A 19,312-nucleotide genomic window follows, 5' to 3' on the forward strand; every position below is an offset into this window, starting at 1 on the left:
TGGAAATGGGTTTAAGACATAGTAGCTACAATAAATCCTAGAGAGTTGCTTCCAAGGAAGAACTTCTATTAAATGACAGAAGTAAGATTTGAACCTGTCTCCCTGCCTCTAAGCATGTTATCCTCAGCAACACCCTGCCTTGACCTCCTTGGGATAAACTAGTCTAACATTGAAAACCAACTACAGTTTGCTTGTCTCTTCTAGGGTTTTGCTGGGGCCCCGGATGTGAATATGAGATGTTACTAGAGCCAGATTTTAGTTTCTATGGGATTTGCCTGGACTGTGCTATTTTCTGATTGTTTTAAAGTTAAAATTCTTTTCCTCTTAGGGCAGCCTAAGGAGTCATTTTGTTTGCTTTTTCTCTTTCCAAAATACTCAATCTACTTCCAACCATAGTAAAACATATACATATCCGTGGCTGTAGGGTGGTGTAAAGTTCGCAAAGTGCTTTAGGTACTTTTGTCTCATTTCAACCTTAGAAAAACCCTTTGAGGTAGATACTGCAGGCATTATTATTCCCATTTGACGGATGAGGAAACTAAGGTTCAGACAGTTTAAAAAAATTTTCCAGGCTGTTAAAAGCCCACCAGCTACAAAGGGGAGAGTACTCATTTATGAGACTGGTGAAGAAAAACGTTCTTTCCAAGAGCAGTCCAACTGAAAACACTGGAACAAAGGAGGGCGTTCTTAAAGAGTTTTGGAGCTGAACTGCAGCCACTGTGCCCTGATGCGATTGTTTCGTGCCATCTTCTATCCGCATGGTTTTCATTTTGCTTCGTTTTGAGCAGTATCCCATCTTCCCTTGAGCCAAGTGCCATCCTTCCTACTGGCTTCCCTGGATGGGATACAGGAAAGTTGATTATAATTCCTTCCCATCAGCATTTGCTGTGCCTACAATGACAAGTGTTTTTTTGTGTTCTTTTATCAATTATGGTCAGCTGCACTGACAAGGGAGGCCAGGACGCTTTCCTGCCTGTTAATCAAGGCCGAGCAGACAAAGCTTGAGGAAGGATGACCCGTGGCTCAGGAAGTTTTGAATCAATTACTATTTATAAGTCGTATACAGTAGAACGTGAGCTCAGGTCTGCATTCAGGATAGGAGGGGAAAGTTTTCAGCCAAAACCTACATGTGAGGAAGTGGCTAATGGGCCTGACTGAGTGAGACCTCTGTGTGAAAGGAAGGCATGTGAGACAGTCACTGTAAGTATTACTTTTCTGCCTCGTTTGCTGTTTTGGGTCACAGGAGAGGCAGCAGTGTGGTGAGAAGTTCAGGTTTGGGGCACAGAAAGACTGTTAATGGGCACTGGGATCTTCAGCTCTGGGTGTCACTCTGGAGGCAAGACGGTAATAAAACGTCACGGTGGATTAGAGTGATCTTCACATCGAAGGGAAAATGGGAGGGGCAGCCAGTGAGCCTGCTTCCCAACTGCCTCCTTACTGGGCTGATTACACACCTCCCATTTATGTAGTTTCAATTCAATTCAACGAGCACTTAAGTGCCTACTGTGTCCCAGGTGTTGGGGATATAAAGGCAGAAATGAAAACAGCACCTTCCCTCAAGAAACTTAAGTTCTGCTGCGGAGGGGTCAAGAAGGGCAATAAGGACGCAGACAGGTAAATCGTCACCTGGGGAAGGGAAATGGCGGAGAGGGCGATATCCCAACAGCCATCGCAGAAGATGAAGAAATGGAGAAATCCCACAAAGCACTTGACAAGACCTCCAAGCTAAGTTATTTTCATAAAATAAGAGCGGACATTTTTAACTTATATTGTACTTAAAGGTTTACAGAGGTTGGAAACAAGTAGTATTGTTATGTCCATTTTATAGATGAGGAAGTTGAAGCTCCAAGAGGCTGTGTGATTTGCCCAGGGCCACACCGCTAGCAAGTGTGGAAACCAAAACTCCTGATCCTCAGAACAGTGTTCTTTCTCCTAGACTGTCCTGCTTCATTTGACTCTCCTCATGGGCAACCTGGTGGCCCAATGGACAGAGCCATAGGCCTGGAGTCAGGAAGACCTGGGAGTCTGTCACTAGCATCACCATACTTGGCAAGTCACGTAACCTCTTTTGCCTCAGTTTCCTCACTGGTAAAAGGGGAATAAAAATAGTATTCACCTCCCAAGGTTGTGGTGAGGATTAAACACGATAATATTTGTTAAGTGCTTAGTTTAGGGCCTAGTACATAGTAAGTGCTATTTAAATGTTAGCTATTGTTAACTATTCTTACTTAACTTCTGTCTTCCTCAGTTTCCTCAACTGTAAAAGGGGGACTCACAAGGTTGTTGTGAAGATCAAGTGAGATAATATTCATAAAGTGCTTAACACATCACCTGGTACATAGTTGGTGCTTAATAAATGCTTGTTTCCTTCCTTACCCAATCTTTCACTCACTAAGGTGTTATTTTTATACATCTTTTTTTTTCTCTTTCTTTTCAGGGTGTGACAGGTGGAGCTGGCTCTGCCACTTAAGTCATTTAACCTCCAGGTTTTGTTACATCCCATGTAAATGAAGGTTTTAGTCAAGATGACTTCTAAGGCTCCTTTTAGTCCCAAATCTATGATAATATGAAAAGCCTTTAGGAGGAAAAGAAGTTATAGATGAAATTAATTGTGTGTACTTTTATGACCAGCTTCTTTAAAAAAAAAAAAAAGCGGGACTGCCCTGCTTCAGGAAATTAAAATTTCGTTTATTCAGCAACGCTTTATACAGATGCAAAGCACTATGCTAGGCTCTGAGAGAGATGCAAAGATAAGTAAGACATGTTCCTGCCCTTATGGAATTACACAAGGGGAAAATATAACAGAAGTAAATAAGCAGTGGTGTACAATAAGTGTAGAATAAAACAGAGCAGAATAGATTATTATAAAAGCATGAGTTACAAGGTCTTTTATTTTAATTAATGCTGATCTACATTCATCATGTTGGGAAATGTCAAAGGTAAGGTTCTCATAATACTGTTGGCACCCTCTTTCAAGGGATACCTTTTAGAGGTTGTAGTATTTCACAGACAATCGGGACATTTTTACATATGCAATACAAGTATATTATTTAGGGCTGTGTGCTTCGGTATTTCCAAAGATCTGTGATTTTATCAGTATGTCTGCTCCTTCCATTGCTTTAGCATAGCAGATGGTCTTTATGAATTGCCATGGTCAAAATAATTTGCTTGCTATCAGCACACCTTCTGATGATTGATCTCTCTGGACTTGACCAGACCTGGGGGAGCAGACCTGGTCGACCTTGGGTGGTCAGGTCTGTACTGGAGGCATTTCTAACTTGGTAGGATGTGCTGGAACAGAACCAGTGAGAGGTCTCTGGATTGGAAGGGATGATACCATGATGAGGTATCATAGTAGGACTTTAATGAGGCTACTCAACTACCAAAGTAGTTAAAATTGGGACTTAAAATCCTTTTTTTTGGTTTTACATTCTACTTTTTTTCCTTCCTTTTTGAATAGGACTGTTTCAGATCAAGCTCTTGGCACTTTTCTACAAAAGAATTTTTAAAAGCCATTTCAGGTTGCAGATGAAATGGAAATAATATATTCATGGGGATTACAACTGAAGGGAAAGAGGAGAACAGCCCTGTACCAGTTCTTGCAGTGACGCCTTTATAAAAATTCAGTCAGTTGACATGCGCCCAACAGGGAATATGGAGCTTGGCTTTTCCCGTTCGGCTGTCCAGACACTGTCGAGAAGCCATTGCAAGAACATCCAGCAAAAGATCTCTCAGTGGGAAGGAAGGACGAACGGTGGATCTAATCCAGAACACCGGCAACTGAAGGACTTTGGAGTAAGATATAACTGTAATCGTAATGTTTTTTCTAAGACAACAGCTGCTTCTGTGGAAAAGAGTAAAAAGTTGGGACCTATTAACTCTCCAAATCTGGGACTGGATCTGAGGGAAGAAGAGGTCAAAAGCTGTGATCAGAGTGAGGATGAAAATGAGAGGCGTGAATATGATTCAAGTTTATTTAACAACAAAGCAGAAACCAACATGGTGTGTTCTCAGGTCAAACACATTGACAGCTGGAAAGATGATGTTTTGAATCCAGAGAATACATTGCCTCCTGGAAACTTTTATACCTCAAGAGTATTATGGAAGAAAATGGAAGCACTTCCTCCAGATAAAGTCTTGAATTTGTCCTTAGAAAGCTGTGGCTCTCCAGCAAAAGAACTGAATTTCAGAGTTCTGGATAGGCCAAATGGAATAGCCAAGAGTTTAGAAAATGTTTACTCTGATCCTGAGGGACAAGAAGCTGGATCTTCTATAAACCCTCTGCCAAAGCCTCGTAGGACATTCAGATATTTATCTGAATCAGATGGTATGCCACTTAAAGAGAGTGACTGTAAAAGAGAGTACTGTGAAAAGCAGCCACTGGATAAATTGTTTATAGAGCCCCCCATGCCTCCTGATCCAGGTCCTGAAACAAAGAAATATGGTGGAAAAATTAGAAGGAGATCTAAAAGGTTTGTCTCAAGTCATTTTAGAAGTGATTACAAGTGTTATGGGTTGAACTAGATGGCCTCTGACATCCCTTCCAATCCAGAGGCTCTGATGTTGCTGAATTTTGATTTAGTATTTGCAGAGTTGTGGAACTCCTTTTTCCTCTTCACAACAGGCTCAGGACCATTTTCCTTCTTTTGATTACAGTCTTATTCTGAATACATCAGCACTGAATTACCTGAGAGAAAAAAAAAATAAGTAGAACAGGAAAAAGTGGAAGGACAGGAATTAGCTAATGTACTAGCTTGGGAACAGCAGCACAGGCTAGCAGCTCCGGGCTTTTAAAAAGGTATAGCTGAAGCACATACTTGAGCTCACTCTGTGGAACATGCAGAACTTAATTCCAATTTTTTTTTTTACTGTGGTTTGGACCATTCTTTTAAAAAAAAATGAACTTTATTGCATAAAATTTTTTGAAAGTTTAAAAAAATTTCCCACAATATGTCCAAAGTATATAGCTAGCTTATTCTGTCACACATAGTTATCTGCCAATGAAAACACTTTTGCTATCAAATTTGATTCTATTAATTTCATCCTTTCTTTTATCTTTACCATACTGACAGAGAGTGGGATTTGGGCAAAAAAATATTGGAAAATATGTCTTCTTTAGGAAATCCTTTGAGTTTGAAGATATCCAGCACTTTCGGAATCGTAACTCACCCAAGATCCAGGAAGAACTTGGAGGAAGCTCTGGATCAGCACTTTATTACACACAGTCAGAGGACAATATCTATGAGGATATCATATGTAGGTATCTACAATCTGTCTGGTTACATTTAATAAGTATGAATTTGGCAAAGCCCTTAACTGTAGGGTGGTGATTTCTTTCACAATCAGTCACTCCTTGCCCTAAAGGGAAAAAATCTGAACCTCCCAAATATAATTTTCCCTCTTCTGTACTGGATTTTTACAGCTGCCTTAGTAGGCTGTCCACATAGAATGTTGATAAACTTTGTACAGTATCTTATTTACGTTTATTAGTAGCAGGGGTATCCTGGAGCCAGCTCAGAATCAGCCCCTAAAAGCCAATTTCAGCCTTGAAGAGCCAATTGTTAAATTTTCAGTGTGAGCAATGACCACTTGGAAATTGGCAAACACTATAAATCATGGCTTGATTTATTGTTTTGTTGATTTAAAACTTAAGAAAATGTTAATAATGCAGATATATACATATATATAGCATGTATATTATATATAATACATACATGTGTATATATGATGCATTATATATACATACACAGATATGTATATGTATAAATTATAAGCAACCTCACTCAACCCTATAAGCTGCAAAGGAGTGAACCCCTGTGGACGAGGGTATGCCAACAAATGTTACAACCAGCTTGTGAAGCTGGTTGCCATTTCTACTACTAGCTTTCAAAGCTGGTTCTTAAATGTTTACCAATATACCCTTATCTGTAGGTGTTCCCTCCTGGGTAGCTTGTAGGGTTGAGTGGGGTTGCTTGGATTATAAACCTAGATCCCTTCAGCAGAACAGAATAAGAGGTCTTAGCGTATATGCAGTGGATTGATACTGCCTTTGCTAGCTGTGGTGACTCTGCTTTCTTTTGACCATTATTTTCTGTAATTTTTTTGCACATTTTTTCAAGACCCTGCCAAAGAGAATCCATATGAGGATATCAAAGTAACACCTATACCTGTGTGGAGGGCTCCCTCAACATGGAAGTTGCCACCCTCTAAAAATACTTTTAAGCCACCCAAGGTATGTGACAACATTTGGTTGGATTGACTACTAGTAAGAAACATTAGAGCCATCTCTTTATTATTATTGTTATTATTATTATTATTTGCAGAGGCAGTTGGGCTTAAGTGACTTGCCCAGGGTCACACGGCTAGTAATAGTCAAGTGTCTGAGGTCAAATTTGAGTCCGCCTGACTCCAAGGCCTGAGCTCTATCCACTGCACCACTTAGCTGCCCTAGAGCCATCTCTTTAATCCAAACAAAAGGGTTAGAAGAGTCTTCAATATGTATGACCATGAGACGTGATTCTTTGGAAATATACTTAAATTGCAGTGGGAGGGATCTCAATTGGAACTGAGGGAGACTTTCCAAGAGTTACAAAACACTGTGATTCTTTTGACCAAGAAAGACTGGAATTCTTGCTTTGGAAAATTTTAAAGAGGACTGGATAACATTTTATGGACTCCTTTAGGCATATAGAGGATACTCAAATTTATGCCCTTTACCAGTGAACTTTCTTCCTTTCTTTAGCTTCCTCCAAAACCTCCATTCCTCTATCGTAAGACTATGGAGCTAAAGAATTCACAAGCCTATTTACGTTCAAAGCGCCCAAAAGACACGACTCTGCCTGTCACTTTAACGGAGTGGAAAGTATTTCGAGCTGGAGAAGTTGCAAACAGGAAAAGAAAAAACCTCCCAAGGGTAAGGAGGATTCTAATACCTTCCTTCTTCTTGAACACTTCAGCATTGTTCTATGAAAGAGCAAAACTAAACACACTTTACTCTGAAAATGAAGAGTGGGTTAGAGCTGACCTTCCGCAGCCAAGGCTGGAGAGTCAAATAAGTGGCTTTTGGCCAAGCTGCTTTTATGTATTTGGCAGATCCGGATTATTTTCGATGTTTTAAATCTCAGATTTTCCTTCTAATTACCTCCGTTTATATAAAAATCAGAGGCCTTTCCAAAGTCTCATATCTCAGAGTTTGGAGTCTCATATATTAGAAACACATTGATCTGCTTTTATTTAGCTCCTGTTCTTTTAGTTTCTTTTGTTATCCATCAAGTGAGGATGGCTTTTTATGCCTTTACTCAATATATCTGCAACAATGCACATTTCACTTAGAGGAAAGGAAGGCAGAGTTTCTTTTGTTTGTTTGTTTAAAGCTTATTCTTTTGGAGCTGGTGATAACCGGACAAGGTTGGTCTAGAGAAAATGTTTTCTCCTTAAAGGAGGAAGGTTAGCGAATGGTGGCTGTTAAGTCTTCTGGACTAGCCTTGCTGGTGTCTTAAATATTGGCATTAAGCATATCAGTGATAAGGCCCCAGCTCCCAGTGGCCTCTTAAAAGAAAGGCTAACAAGGTAGGGGTTACCAATGAGACAAATATCTTTATATAGGAAGTGATAGGAAGTCATTCTATTTTAGAAACACTTTGAATTTCTAAGTGCTTTTGAAATTTGTAATTAAAGCTTTAGTTATAAAGCCATGTAGTACCTCAGAATTCTGATCACTTTAATACTTGCTTGCTGTCTTAATTCTCTGTGAGCTAGTTCTAGTGCAGTTCTTAATTTGGGGTCCATGGACCCCTAAAGGGTCTGTGGATCAATGTCAAGTGGTCTGTGAACTAGGATGGAAAAAAAAATTAGATCTTCATTTCCATTAACCTCTAATTGAAATGGAACACTTCCTTGAATGATCTTAAAACATGATTTGGAGAAGGGGTCTATGGGTGACCTAAAAAAACTGAAATATCCCTGGCTTTTCTAGAAAGCCATTTAGCACATTCATCTGTATTGTTGACTTTAATGTTAAAAAAAAAGCACAAAAACAGCTGTTTCTTGGCTCAGTGACCCGAGATTGGCTCAGTGGGAATGATCTTGTTTCCTAATTGCCGTAATTCTTCTGATGTTTCCTGCCACTCCCTCCTCAGTCTGTGAAAGAGTTAAGGACACACAGGGTTCAGAGAATATCAGAGTTGGGAGGGAGTTTGGGTCTTTTTTTTAGTGAATATTCTCTTGAGCTCTTCATCCTTGTTTAAATGTTGAGAAATATTTGTAAATTGAGGGCTTCAATAAGAGTGCCAGGAACCCTATATGCATCTTTGCCTGTGGTGTTCATCATGCTGAGATAACAAAGTGACCTCCTACACAACCCAGAAGCACCAATGATGTGTTCCCTCATATATGAAGGCATTTCAGCTTCTCCCTGTTGGCCTGTAGAATTTAGACAGCATTCCTAGTCCTATTAGGTTCTTATGCTCCTCCAACACTGCTCCCAGTTGACCCTCTAATAAGTAAAAATAATTAAGACAGTGATATTTATATTGTGCTTTAAAGTTAACTACTCGGAGTTACCGAGTTTCACTCTGCCTGAGAGGAATAGGCTCATTCTTTCCTTTGGCCTAACCAGAACACTTTCTTGAAAAGGTAGAAATGAGAAAAACCGGTAACGAATGTGTTCAGAGGTGGGCAAGAGTGGATGGTTAATGGGCCTACCTGAAGCCCTGCCTGGAGACTGAATCCTTTCAAGTTGCTCCATGTGTCATAGAGATTTTGACTTTGGAGTGTTCTCAGAACAGCATTCCACAAGAATGGCATTTGGTGTGTTGACTGGAGCCTTCCCTGGAAGAGAAGCTGGCCTCACAGTTTGAAAATCACTGATCTAGTCCATATGCCTCCCCCACCCTTCCTTTCTCTTCCCTGCTGTGGATTGGAGGGTGGCCTGGGTGGAATTATTTGCTACAATAAATTTCCTAGTGCTTTGTAGTGTTTATTAGTTCAAGCATCTAGAGCAATATGGTTTCCATCATATCTTAAGGAGACTATTCTAACAAGTACAACTTCCTTTTATAAAAGTGGGCAGGGGTTCCTCTTCCCAGCTTCTTAACCTGAATTGTAATTTTTATTATTTAATTTCCTCTTTTTACTTTTGTACAAAAAAAAGTAGCTCTTCTCCTTCAAATGCTTGTAAATAATCATTATGCTTCTTCTATTCTTTTTTTTTTTTTAACCCTGTACCTATAGGCCTTGTTCTTTAGACATTATTTATCCAAGATAGGAATGTTCATTATTATTGCTGTTATTATTAATTCACACTTAACACCTTAACAGCCTTTGATGATTTCCATGTTGGTCTTTCAGCTTTTTAAATATGTTTTTCTTTTTAAGTATTTTATGAGGCTTAAGGGTGATAGGTACAGAGCTTGAAGTTAAGACAGATATGGGTTTTAACCCTGACTCCTACGGTCCCTAGTTGTGTGACCAGGAGTAAGTCTCTTCATTTCTAGGGGCCTCAGTTTCCTAAATTGTATAATAGGGATAAATAATACTTGTGCTGTCTATATCTATATACAGTGTTTTGTGAGCAAAGCGGTTTTGTGACTATTCAAGGGCCCTGTAAATGTGAACTACCCCTCCTGTTACTCTTGAGGTTTTCAAGCAAAGGTTCTCAAAACTTTTTTGTTTTGATGGTGTGGTGCAACCTCTGGACCCCTTATCAGAAGAATGGTTTTTAGATGCATAACACAAAATACAGAGGATTTTACAAAGGAAACCAATTATATTGAAATACAGTTGTCAAAATAGACATTTTGAGAGGACGCTGTTCCCAAGTGAAGAACACCCATTTGAGAGTGATCTGCAGAGACCCCTGTGAAGTATGGAGTACAAGTATTATTATCCCCATTGTGCAGATAAGAAACAAGTTCTAGATCACATGGCTAGTAAGCGGCAAAGTCAGGATTTGAACTCAGGTCTTCTGACTCCAAGTCCAGTGCACTTTCTACTATACTACCCGTTTTTTCGCTGAATTTCCCATTTGGTGGTGGTGGTGGTAGTGGTTTTTATAGTAAGGTTTAAGAACAGCAACTTTTTGCTTTTACTGTGAATATCGACTAAAAGAAAAATTTTAGAAAATCAGACCAATCCAAAAATGTGGGAACATTATGCGTATTGGAAGCATGTGCTATTTTCTTTTTCTGAAATGATTCAACAGCTTTCCAATTGCCAAGATTGCTACAGAAACACGAAAAATACCCAAAAAAACAACTAGAATATTTCTCAAGCAATTCTGAAGCTGAACTTTTACGTAATGCTCTCAATAGCACACATTCTTAGTATTAAATATATCAAATATGGATTTATAATGTCAGTCAGTAAGCATTTATTAAGTGCCTGCTATGGGCCAAACACTGTACTAAGCACTGGGGATACAAAGAGGGGCAAAAGACAGCCCCTACCCTCAAGGATCTCACAATCTAATCTATAATGAAGAATAAAAGAACATTCAATTAATGAGGAAGTTTTAGAAAATAAATTTCTCTTATAAAGGTGTCAATTAGTTATCTCTGCTTCCTTCTTCCTTCTTCCCCATCCTGCTCCTCCTCAGCAAACTGCACCCCCCTCTCCAACTCCTCCCAAAAGCTTAGAAAGAATTTAACTGGGCCAGGTCCCTAATTCAAAGACACGCCCAGATAATGCAGAGAAGCAGTTGGGCAAGAGTTTTGACAATGAATGGGCAGGGCTGCATTCCCTTGAGATGGATTAAAATAATAAATGAAGCATGAGTCCCTTGCCAAGGTACTCAAGCAGTGGCAAGATGGCTGTCCAGTTTGGTGTAAGAACATTTGTGTTTCAGGTGAGGGTTGGACTGGATGACTCCTAAGTTTGCTTTGGACTCTAAGATTCTATAATTCTAATGAAAATAACAAAATATGTTCATGGAATCCCTGACTTTAGATGTGTCCTCAGAAGGCATCTAGTCCAGCATGGCACTTGCTATATGCCTGCTACCAGAGCCATAATTAGGGTGGGATGAATGGGGCTGTGTCCCAGGATGCTGATGGGGTGGGGGGGGGGGATGGGAGAAGTATGCTTCCTCCCCTTGGCAGACAGTTTCTTCATATCTTGCCCTGTGATCCTCCAGAGGCATGGGGCACAACTCGCCCTGTGGACATAGGCAGGGACAGGTAACCTCCTTCCAGCCCAACTATAGGTGGGGCATAACCTTCTGTGGGACTGTGCCCACATCATTGTGTCTTCTCTCTCCTGCCCCTCATCCCACTTTCCCCTTGCCTTGGACAACTGAATTTGCACCAGAGGAGGCTTGGCTAGCTATACTCTATTTCCAGCTGATCAGAAAGCTTGGTAGAAAACATCTGCCATGACAGGGAGCTCGCTAACTTTTGAGGCAGCCCTTAAGAAGCAAAATAAAAAATGCATCTTAGACTTCCTATTCTTCAGGGAAGAACATTGGATGAGGGCCTTTTGTGCTCATGACGGTGTTGGACATGTCTGTAAACAGCCTCGTAATGTTACTTAGACAAAAGAGGTAGAGAGTTCAATTTGGCAAACGATGACAAAGTATGATTATTCTCTTCTTTGCACAGTATTGGTGGGAACAGAAATAACTGAGCCCCACCCTGCCTGCCAAGTAAATGAATGTTTCACTTCCTACTTTGGGCAAGAGGAAACTTGAGTTCCATGATAGTAAAGCCCACTTTAGATGTAGCTACACTAACCAGATTCACTGACATGCTGAGACATGGGATCCTGGAAGGGCCTCCAAGGGACCTCTTCTGGAAACAAGCTCCCTCTCCTCTGCTTTCATTGACTGAATGAGATCAGCACTCCAAACCACAGTTAATCACTGTCAGTTAAAATGGCATCCCTACCATGGGACAGTGAACCAAAGGGCATAACTTTAGCTTTTATTTAAAGAGTTTAAAAACCTCCCACCCCTAGAACAAAAGAATCGCCTTGGAGAACAAGATACTCAAACAAAGCTCAGGGTTTTGGTGCCTGTGGCTGCTACTTGTAACCTATACTTTTCTGTTTGGGATTTCAGCTTGTGTTGAAAATACAGGATATTTTTGATTCCAAGAGAGGAAAGAAGAGAGTAAAATTGCATCCTTGCACAGGGAAGGAAACACCCCCTGCCAAAGGTAGGAAGAGTTTTCTGTCTCAGCTTCTCACAGCCTCCTGAATGGGAGAGGGAGCATGGTGAAACAAAGCATGCCATTTGCCATGTGAAGAAATTGCAACTCCGAAGTAATACAAAGTGGTTTTCCTTTGGAGCTTGGGGAATTGGGCTCCAGACATGGAACCTTCCAGTTTACAGGGTTCAGGTCTTGGTCAGTGTGGTCAGGGTCTAACTTAAGCTGAAGAGGGCAAAGGAACACAAGTTAGTGTGCATCTGAGGAATAATGCTTGGTGCCGGGGGTGGGGAACCTGGGGCCTCGAGGCCACATGCGGCCCCCTAGGACCTCAAGTGTGGCCAGACTTCACGGGAAGTTTGGATTCAGTCAAAGGGCTGCACTTGAGGACCTAGAGGGCTGCATGTGACCTCGAGGCTGCAGGTTCCCCACTCCTGCAGTGTGTGCTTATTTAATAAACTTCATTCCCTATATTCTTAAGAGGCCTAAGATAGAAACTCCACTGGCTTAGCAGCCCTAAGGAGATATTCTGAGGACCTTATGCTCAATACCTAAGTGAGCTCTACATTTTAGTTACTAAAAGTGCTGTCAGGAATATGAGAGGTAATCCTGCCCTTATAAAAGATGACATCCGAATCACTGAAGCCGAATGAAAATTAATATTATATTTGAAGACCACCAAAGAATAAAGTTTTTCCCACCCCTGATTTCCCTTGAAAACTCATTTTAATGTTTAACTCTCTATTTTAAAAAAAAGCTTCTTTAACTTGAAGGACTGAGAATGGACATTTTTGGTTGTTTCCTCTTATTCTGCCCTCTGTGGAGCTAGACAGATGAGAGGGTCTCTTCCCACAGCTCTTTCCAAGGTTTTCACAGCCCTTTTTATTTTTTTATTTTTTATTTTTTAGGCTTTTAGGCAATTGGGGTTAAGGTCACACAGCTAGTAAGTGTCAAGTGTTGGGTCTGGGGCTGGATTTGAACTCAGGTCCTCCTGACTTCAGGGCTGGTGCTCTATCCACTGCGCCACCTAGCTGCCCCTACACAGCCCTTTTTAAATTGTAAAGTCAGAAACTAGACAAAGGCTTTTAGTTCGGGTCTCATCAATGCTGACTGATAATGGCATTTATATAGTAATTTAAGGTCTGCCAAGCAGTTTCCAGGCAAGCTCATCTGATCCTCATAATAACCCTAGGAGGCAAGGTGCTATTGTTATCATTTGACAGATGAAGAAACTAAGTCTGAGAGAAGTTAATTGACTTGCCCAGGGTCACACAGCCAGTATCTGGGGCAGGATTTGAATTCAGGTCTGTCCTAACTCTAAGTTCAGTGCTCTATCCACTGTACCACTTTGTTTCCTTATAGACAGCATACTCATGGTGTCTAGTTCATAGGTACCGTACTCATAATTTAGTACTTAATCCTGCCTTATATTGCTTGATACACTTTCCTGTGTTCATCTTGTTTCCTCAGTTAGGAAGCTCCCCATAGTCTCAGTTCTAATCTCCTTGAGAACAAGAGCCATGTCATACTACTGCATCTCTCACAGCATCTCATGAGGTTCTGAACTTACAATGAGGATGAGGGTAGAGAGAAGATAAGCATTTATTAAGCACTCTACTATGTGCCAGGCACTGTGCAAGGGCTTTACAAATATTATCTCATTTGATCCTCACAATAACCCTGTAAGGTATTATGATCCTTATTTTACAGTTGAACAAACTGAGGCAGACAGAGGTAAAGTGACATGCCCAAGGTCCCACAACTAGTAAGTGTCTGAGGCTGGATTTGAATTCAGATCTTCCTGATTCTAGGCCTGGCACTATTCCCTGTTTTGCCATCTAGCTGCCTCTGTTGTGGCTAGGAGTGTTTGGCAAATACTGCTCAGTCAATTGATTATAATCCTATTGGGCATTCTTTGTATGATATTTCTTCACAAAGCTATTTTGATCAGTTGTCCTTAAAGTGAGCAGTGCATTATCTACTTTGCTCTTTCAGGGTTGGCTTTTTAATTTTTCTTCTCATATTCATCATAGAATCTAACAGTAGGGAGGGACCTCCGAGGTCACTTCTGATTCAATTTTTGCCTAAAGCATGAATCCTGTTTACAACATCTGCAACAAGTGTATTATCAAGTATCCTGTGGTTTTTAATTCTACACCTGAATTGTCCAACAGAGCTGGTAGCAAGACTTTTTTTTTTTTGAGATTCCTGCATTTTCTCCCAGAACTGTGAGCTAGACTCCCCTGTGGACATCAACTGCTTCTACATATCTTATGACATCATGTCATTTTTTAAAACTTTGGCCATAGTGTAGCTTGGAAGATTACACTCTCGGGGCAGCTCGATGTCGCAGTGGATAGAGTACCGGCCCTGAAGTCGAGAGGACCTGAGTTCAAATCCGGCCTCAGACCCAACACTTGACACTTACTAGCTGTGTGACCCTGGGCAAGGCACTTAACCCCAGTTCCCTAAAAAAAAAAAAAAGATTACACTCTCAAAATTCCCCTTGAAAACAAAAATAGTTTATTAAGGAAACAAATTAGATGTTGGGAAATTTAAGTTTAAAGATAGATATGCAGATCAATGCTCATCACCATGGGAGTTTGTTCAATCAGAACTACCCTGCCTGAAGAACTCTGTAGTGCTTTACACGTAGTAGGTGCTTCACAAATATTAGATGAATGTGGGGATTTAACTTTAACAACTACTAACAGGAACTCTTACGTGTCACAGTCAGGCAGAGAAGATGCACACAGACGGGAGATGAACTGGATTAAGATCTATGAGAGATGGAAGACCCCTGCTCAAGAATAGAAAGTTAGGGACCAAAGTGGAGGCTGGAGCTCTGCAGGGAAAAAAACCTCCAATAAGATTAGACAGAGATACCTTGAAGAGAGTCCCATAGGACCGTTTTTGCTGGGATGCTCCTGGTAAGGCAGAGAGTGGGAAGGTTTAAGCATGGCTGAGTCAACACCACTGAGTCTGGAGTAACCAATACCTTGGATTAAAATTCCACCTGTGTGGTGCTTCCTACCTTTTTCTCTTTAGGCAAGTGGCTTAACTTCACTGGGTCTCAGTTTCCTGGTCTTCAAAAGGAGAGGGTTGGGGAGCCTTTTGGCCTCCAGGCCCTGTAGGTCCTCGAAGTGCAGCCCTCTGAGTGAATCCACACAAATGTTCTGTGAGGTTTGGGTTCAGGCAAAGGGCTGGACTTGAGGACCTAGAGGGCCACGTGTGGCCTCAAGGCCACAGATTCCCCACCCCTGGTAGACAGCCTCCAAGATGCCTTCCAGCTCCAGTTCTGTGATCCTGAGCCAGCTAGCCCTCAAAAAGTATCAGAAATCTGAAAAAGAAAGACAAACACAAACACATAATTCCTTCTCCAACACAAACTTAGAGCCCATCTTCTGGTATAAAGAGAGAAAGCAAATGTTCTCTGAGATTCCTCCTAAGCCTACAGAAAGAGGAATATACCACCGCTTCCAGCCAGCCTCAAACTTCTCAGATTTTTTTCAAAATCCAAAATACATAGCTATCATGGACATTTTTTTTTTACCATGGGAAAAGCGGGTTGCCTTAGAAGTGTTCTTTGTTCTATCATATCTCTTCCTGTTCCAACTTGGCCTTGAAAATGTTTCATTTCTACATAAGCAAGGTCATTAGCATGTACAAAGGATAATTAAAAATCAGTGGGAGGAAGAAAGGGACACCTTGGGGTGAGGATGGGGAGGAGATACTTTGTGGACTGAATTATGCCTCTGGTCTGAGGATTCCACACTGATTTAGAATAGTTTTCATGAAAAGAGTTCTCTTCTCCTTTCTACTGCTCTCAGCTCTCCACCTGGAACCAATTCAAGTCATTAGATGAGCCTGGCAGGATCAGCATTATTATCATGGTTTCGTGGGCATTCCAGGAAATAGCATGCCAAGAAGTGGTCCTCCATCCTTCACTTAAACACCTCCAGGGATGAGAAACTTGGTAACTCCTGGTTTGAAGTCCTGTGTTTGTGCCATTGATTAAACAACAACAAAAACAACTAAAATCCAGACTTTATACTTGGTCCTCTTAAATTTCATCTTACAGATTTGGCACATTTTTCCATTGTCCAGATTTGTTTTGGATCCAGATTCTGTCCTCTAGTGTATTTAGCTGAATTGAATTGCCAGACCACGTGTTGGATACAAAGGATAATGAATGGTCTAAGGGGCTTACAGTTTATCTGGGGAATACAATGCCTGTTCAGGCCCATATACAAACACACAATAATTAGAGTAAAACAAAGGAATTAAGGGTAAGGGAAAGATGTAGGCCCAGAGGAGACTGAGCTTTCTTCTGGGAGGTGGAATATTTCTTTGTACCAACTCCTGCCCACACTTTCACTCTTTTTTGGCATTCCCATTCGTGTTTTAACTGTGAATTGTTGTTGTGGTTGTTGTTGTTTTATCTAACTAGACTTCATCCTACCTTTCCTATATCTTTTGTACATAGCAGAGGGCAAAAAAGGCCCATTCTCAGCTAGACTTACGTTTCTAGAATTGATCTGGAACTGAACTTTTTCCTAGGATTGAGCAGTGGGAAGTAGGCAAGATTAGCCTGTAATTTCTATTTTAAGCCTTTGTTTCCTTACTGTTGAATACTGGAAGCAAAGGGGGATGACAGCTGGAGATGATGAGAAGAGAGGCCGGGTATAGATCTGCCATGTATATCTGTGGCTCCTTACGGTGGGTCTCAAAGTCTATGAAACTTCCCACTGGTCAGTTACCCTAGATAGGAGGATCTCAATTATTTCATACTCTTTCAACTTCCCATCACAATGTACAGTATACAAATGAAAATCTTTTCTGTCCTTTCAGGTGAAGCCAGTGGGAACGAAAGTGACGCAGAATATCTGCCAAAGAGTGAGTGAGTCAATGGAGCTCTTTCCATTTTCATGATGAGTGTGGTTAGAGGTGTGGAGTTGTGATTAAGCTGACTTTTATCAGATGGAGTTTCATGTTTTTGGTTATTCCCTTACCACTGATACCTGTTGATTCTAGGCAGCTCAACAGTGCATTGTCAGGATGTTTTTTATTTTAAAAAAATGTTTATGTAACAGAGAAAGACAGCCCAATATGACAGTTGGGTTGGAATGGCCCATGGGGGTGGCACAGAGTACCTGCGTAGTCTGGTGCTGTAGTCTGCGTCCGAAGAAGAGCAGGTGAATCATTATCTAAATTGGTTATTTATCAGTGAGGGCCCAAGTTTTTAGGCGCCCAACACCTGGAACGCATTTATTGAAGTCAATTAGATAGTTCATAGTTCAGAAACACGACATTTAGCCCCTTTTAATTTTCCATTGTGTGAAGTTATTTCCCATAGTTAGAACAATTAGGATGACTTATTTCACTGATATGTTTATTCCAAGGACCTTGGGGGTGTAGTACAACTTCATTTAATTTAATTTCAAATGGTTGCTTCAGGGTAAATTATTTTGTTTCTGTTTAACAGAATGGTAGCAAGAGATGTAGAGGTGGTCAGAAAAAGGAACTGGGTATGAGACAGTCTCAGGCATAGGACTCAAATCCCAGAATTTGATTTAATTCAACATGTATTAAGTATTTAGTGCATGATATGTACAAGTGTATGTGCAAATTTTGTGCTAGGTGCTTGGAATCCAAATACGAAGAGAGACTGCCCTCAAGGAGCTTATCATTAATTCATCATAAGGCAAATTAGATAAGTTCTACTATAAATCTTAAAGACCCGAAGTTTAGAAATCTAGTGTCATGCCAGGCCTAAAATGGAAGTGAAGCCTGTGGCAGGTTAAGCATACAAGCAAGTAAGAACAAAGTCAAAGAGTATATAAATTTCAGAAATCAGAGTAGGTGATGAATTTTTAACAAAGTACATTTAACTCTCACTCCGCTGGTCCATGTTGCTTCATTCTGTAGTCTGGGTGAAGGTGAAACCCAGATGATCGCCAGTTCAGTTTGGATGCGTTAATAGTGACTAATTCAGTGTTGCTGGCACATAGAAGCAGGCTCTGAATATCTAACTTGCTGGAAGCAGAACAGCCATTTGGGATGGAAGTTTGCCTAGAGCATGGGATTTACTGAATACTGCTATGAAAGATATTTGGAACCAGTGGGGCCGCTCACTCCTTGAGGCATCTTGTATGAATTTCCATAGAGAAACTTTTGATCTGCAATGAAACTTAACTTGTGGAATGGAAGGAGAATGAACTGTAACTCTAGGAAAAAAAATGAGTCATAAGACATGTCTAGTCTTATTGGGTCAGAATTATACACTGATTCCTGGGATGTTAGAGCTTTATGTGGCATGTACTTTCATGATATAATTAGTTTAAAGATGTCTTTTTTCTTTCTCTACTTTTCCTTTTTGGTACACCCCAATTCATTGATGTAAGCATATATTGAATTTTTTTTAAACAGTGTGTGTCATGGAAAAAACAGGGAAAGGAAAAGGATTTCTCTGATGAGAAGATACATTTTGTTGTGAAGTTATTAAAAGCTGACCCTGCAACTTTCAGGACTGTGCTTTTTTAAAATCAAGATACCATAAACCTAACAGTGGCATCTGTCATTAACCAGATTTTCTTCAAAAACAAAAGCCTTTTTTTTGGCATAGGTTTTACATTAGATTTGATGGCCTCGGTAGCAGAACAGAAACTTAAGAGGAAATTGATGAGTCATTAAAGAGATGCTAACATAAGAACCTCGGTATCACATTTGTGTTTGCTTGTCCAAGCATAGGTTCCCAAAGTGGTTGATACTGCCCCCTGGAGGGGGCACTGGACCTGTGGGGGGGGTAGTAGCCTCAGATGCTATTGGGAGCCATTGAATAAAAATAAGAGGGTGGTGGAAGTATAAAGAAAGAAGAAAAGAAAAATTTAAAAACCATTTGTACATGTTTCATCTGTTGTGTAACACAGTTAAAGTTGTAGTGATTACATTATTTTCCAAGTAAACAAACAAAATTCGAGTTATAAGTAAATCAGTGGTCAAGTCCACTAACAGGTCTTAACACGCAAATGTTGGCAGGTGAGCATGCTATGTTGAAGTTGTGGGGAAGTCCAGCATGCATTGGCAGGAATATATGTGTGTAATGATTTGTTTATAATACAATACTATATGGTTACATGATGCAAAATTGCATCATCAAAATTTCAATACAG

The 19,312-nt window shown here is 40.5% G+C and overlaps 1 protein-coding gene across 6 annotated transcripts in view; it reads left to right on the forward strand.

Annotated features, from left to right (window-relative positions):
- DENND2C (DENN domain containing 2C) overlaps window positions 1-19,312 on the forward strand; it is an 85,722-nt gene that overhangs the window by 44,935 nt on the left and 21,475 nt on the right. For 5 of the 6 annotated variants that reach the window (XM_021002251.2, XM_021002259.2, XM_021002264.2 and 2 more), the window contains 6 exons: window positions 3,461-4,472; window positions 5,120-5,256; window positions 6,120-6,232; window positions 6,743-6,913; window positions 12,053-12,149; window positions 16,992-17,036. In XM_021002251.2, coding sequence (XP_020857910.1) covers window positions 3,637-4,472; window positions 5,120-5,256; window positions 6,120-6,232; window positions 6,743-6,913; window positions 12,053-12,149; window positions 16,992-17,036 — 1,399 coding nt within the window. In that variant the 5' untranslated portion in view covers window positions 3,461-3,636. Of the gene's footprint in view, window positions 1-312; window positions 4,473-5,119; window positions 5,257-6,119; window positions 6,233-6,742; window positions 6,914-12,052; window positions 12,150-16,991; window positions 17,037-19,312 lie in introns of those variants that run through there. The other variant, XM_078154939.1, reaches the window with a different exon arrangement.

Source organism: Phascolarctos cinereus, unplaced genomic scaffold (assembly GCF_003287225.1).
Source record: "Phascolarctos cinereus isolate Bilbo 61053 unplaced genomic scaffold, phaCin_HiC Scaffold_5;HRSCAF=322, whole genome shotgun sequence".
NCBI classification, from domain to species: domain Eukaryota; kingdom Metazoa; phylum Chordata; class Mammalia; order Diprotodontia; family Phascolarctidae; genus Phascolarctos; species Phascolarctos cinereus.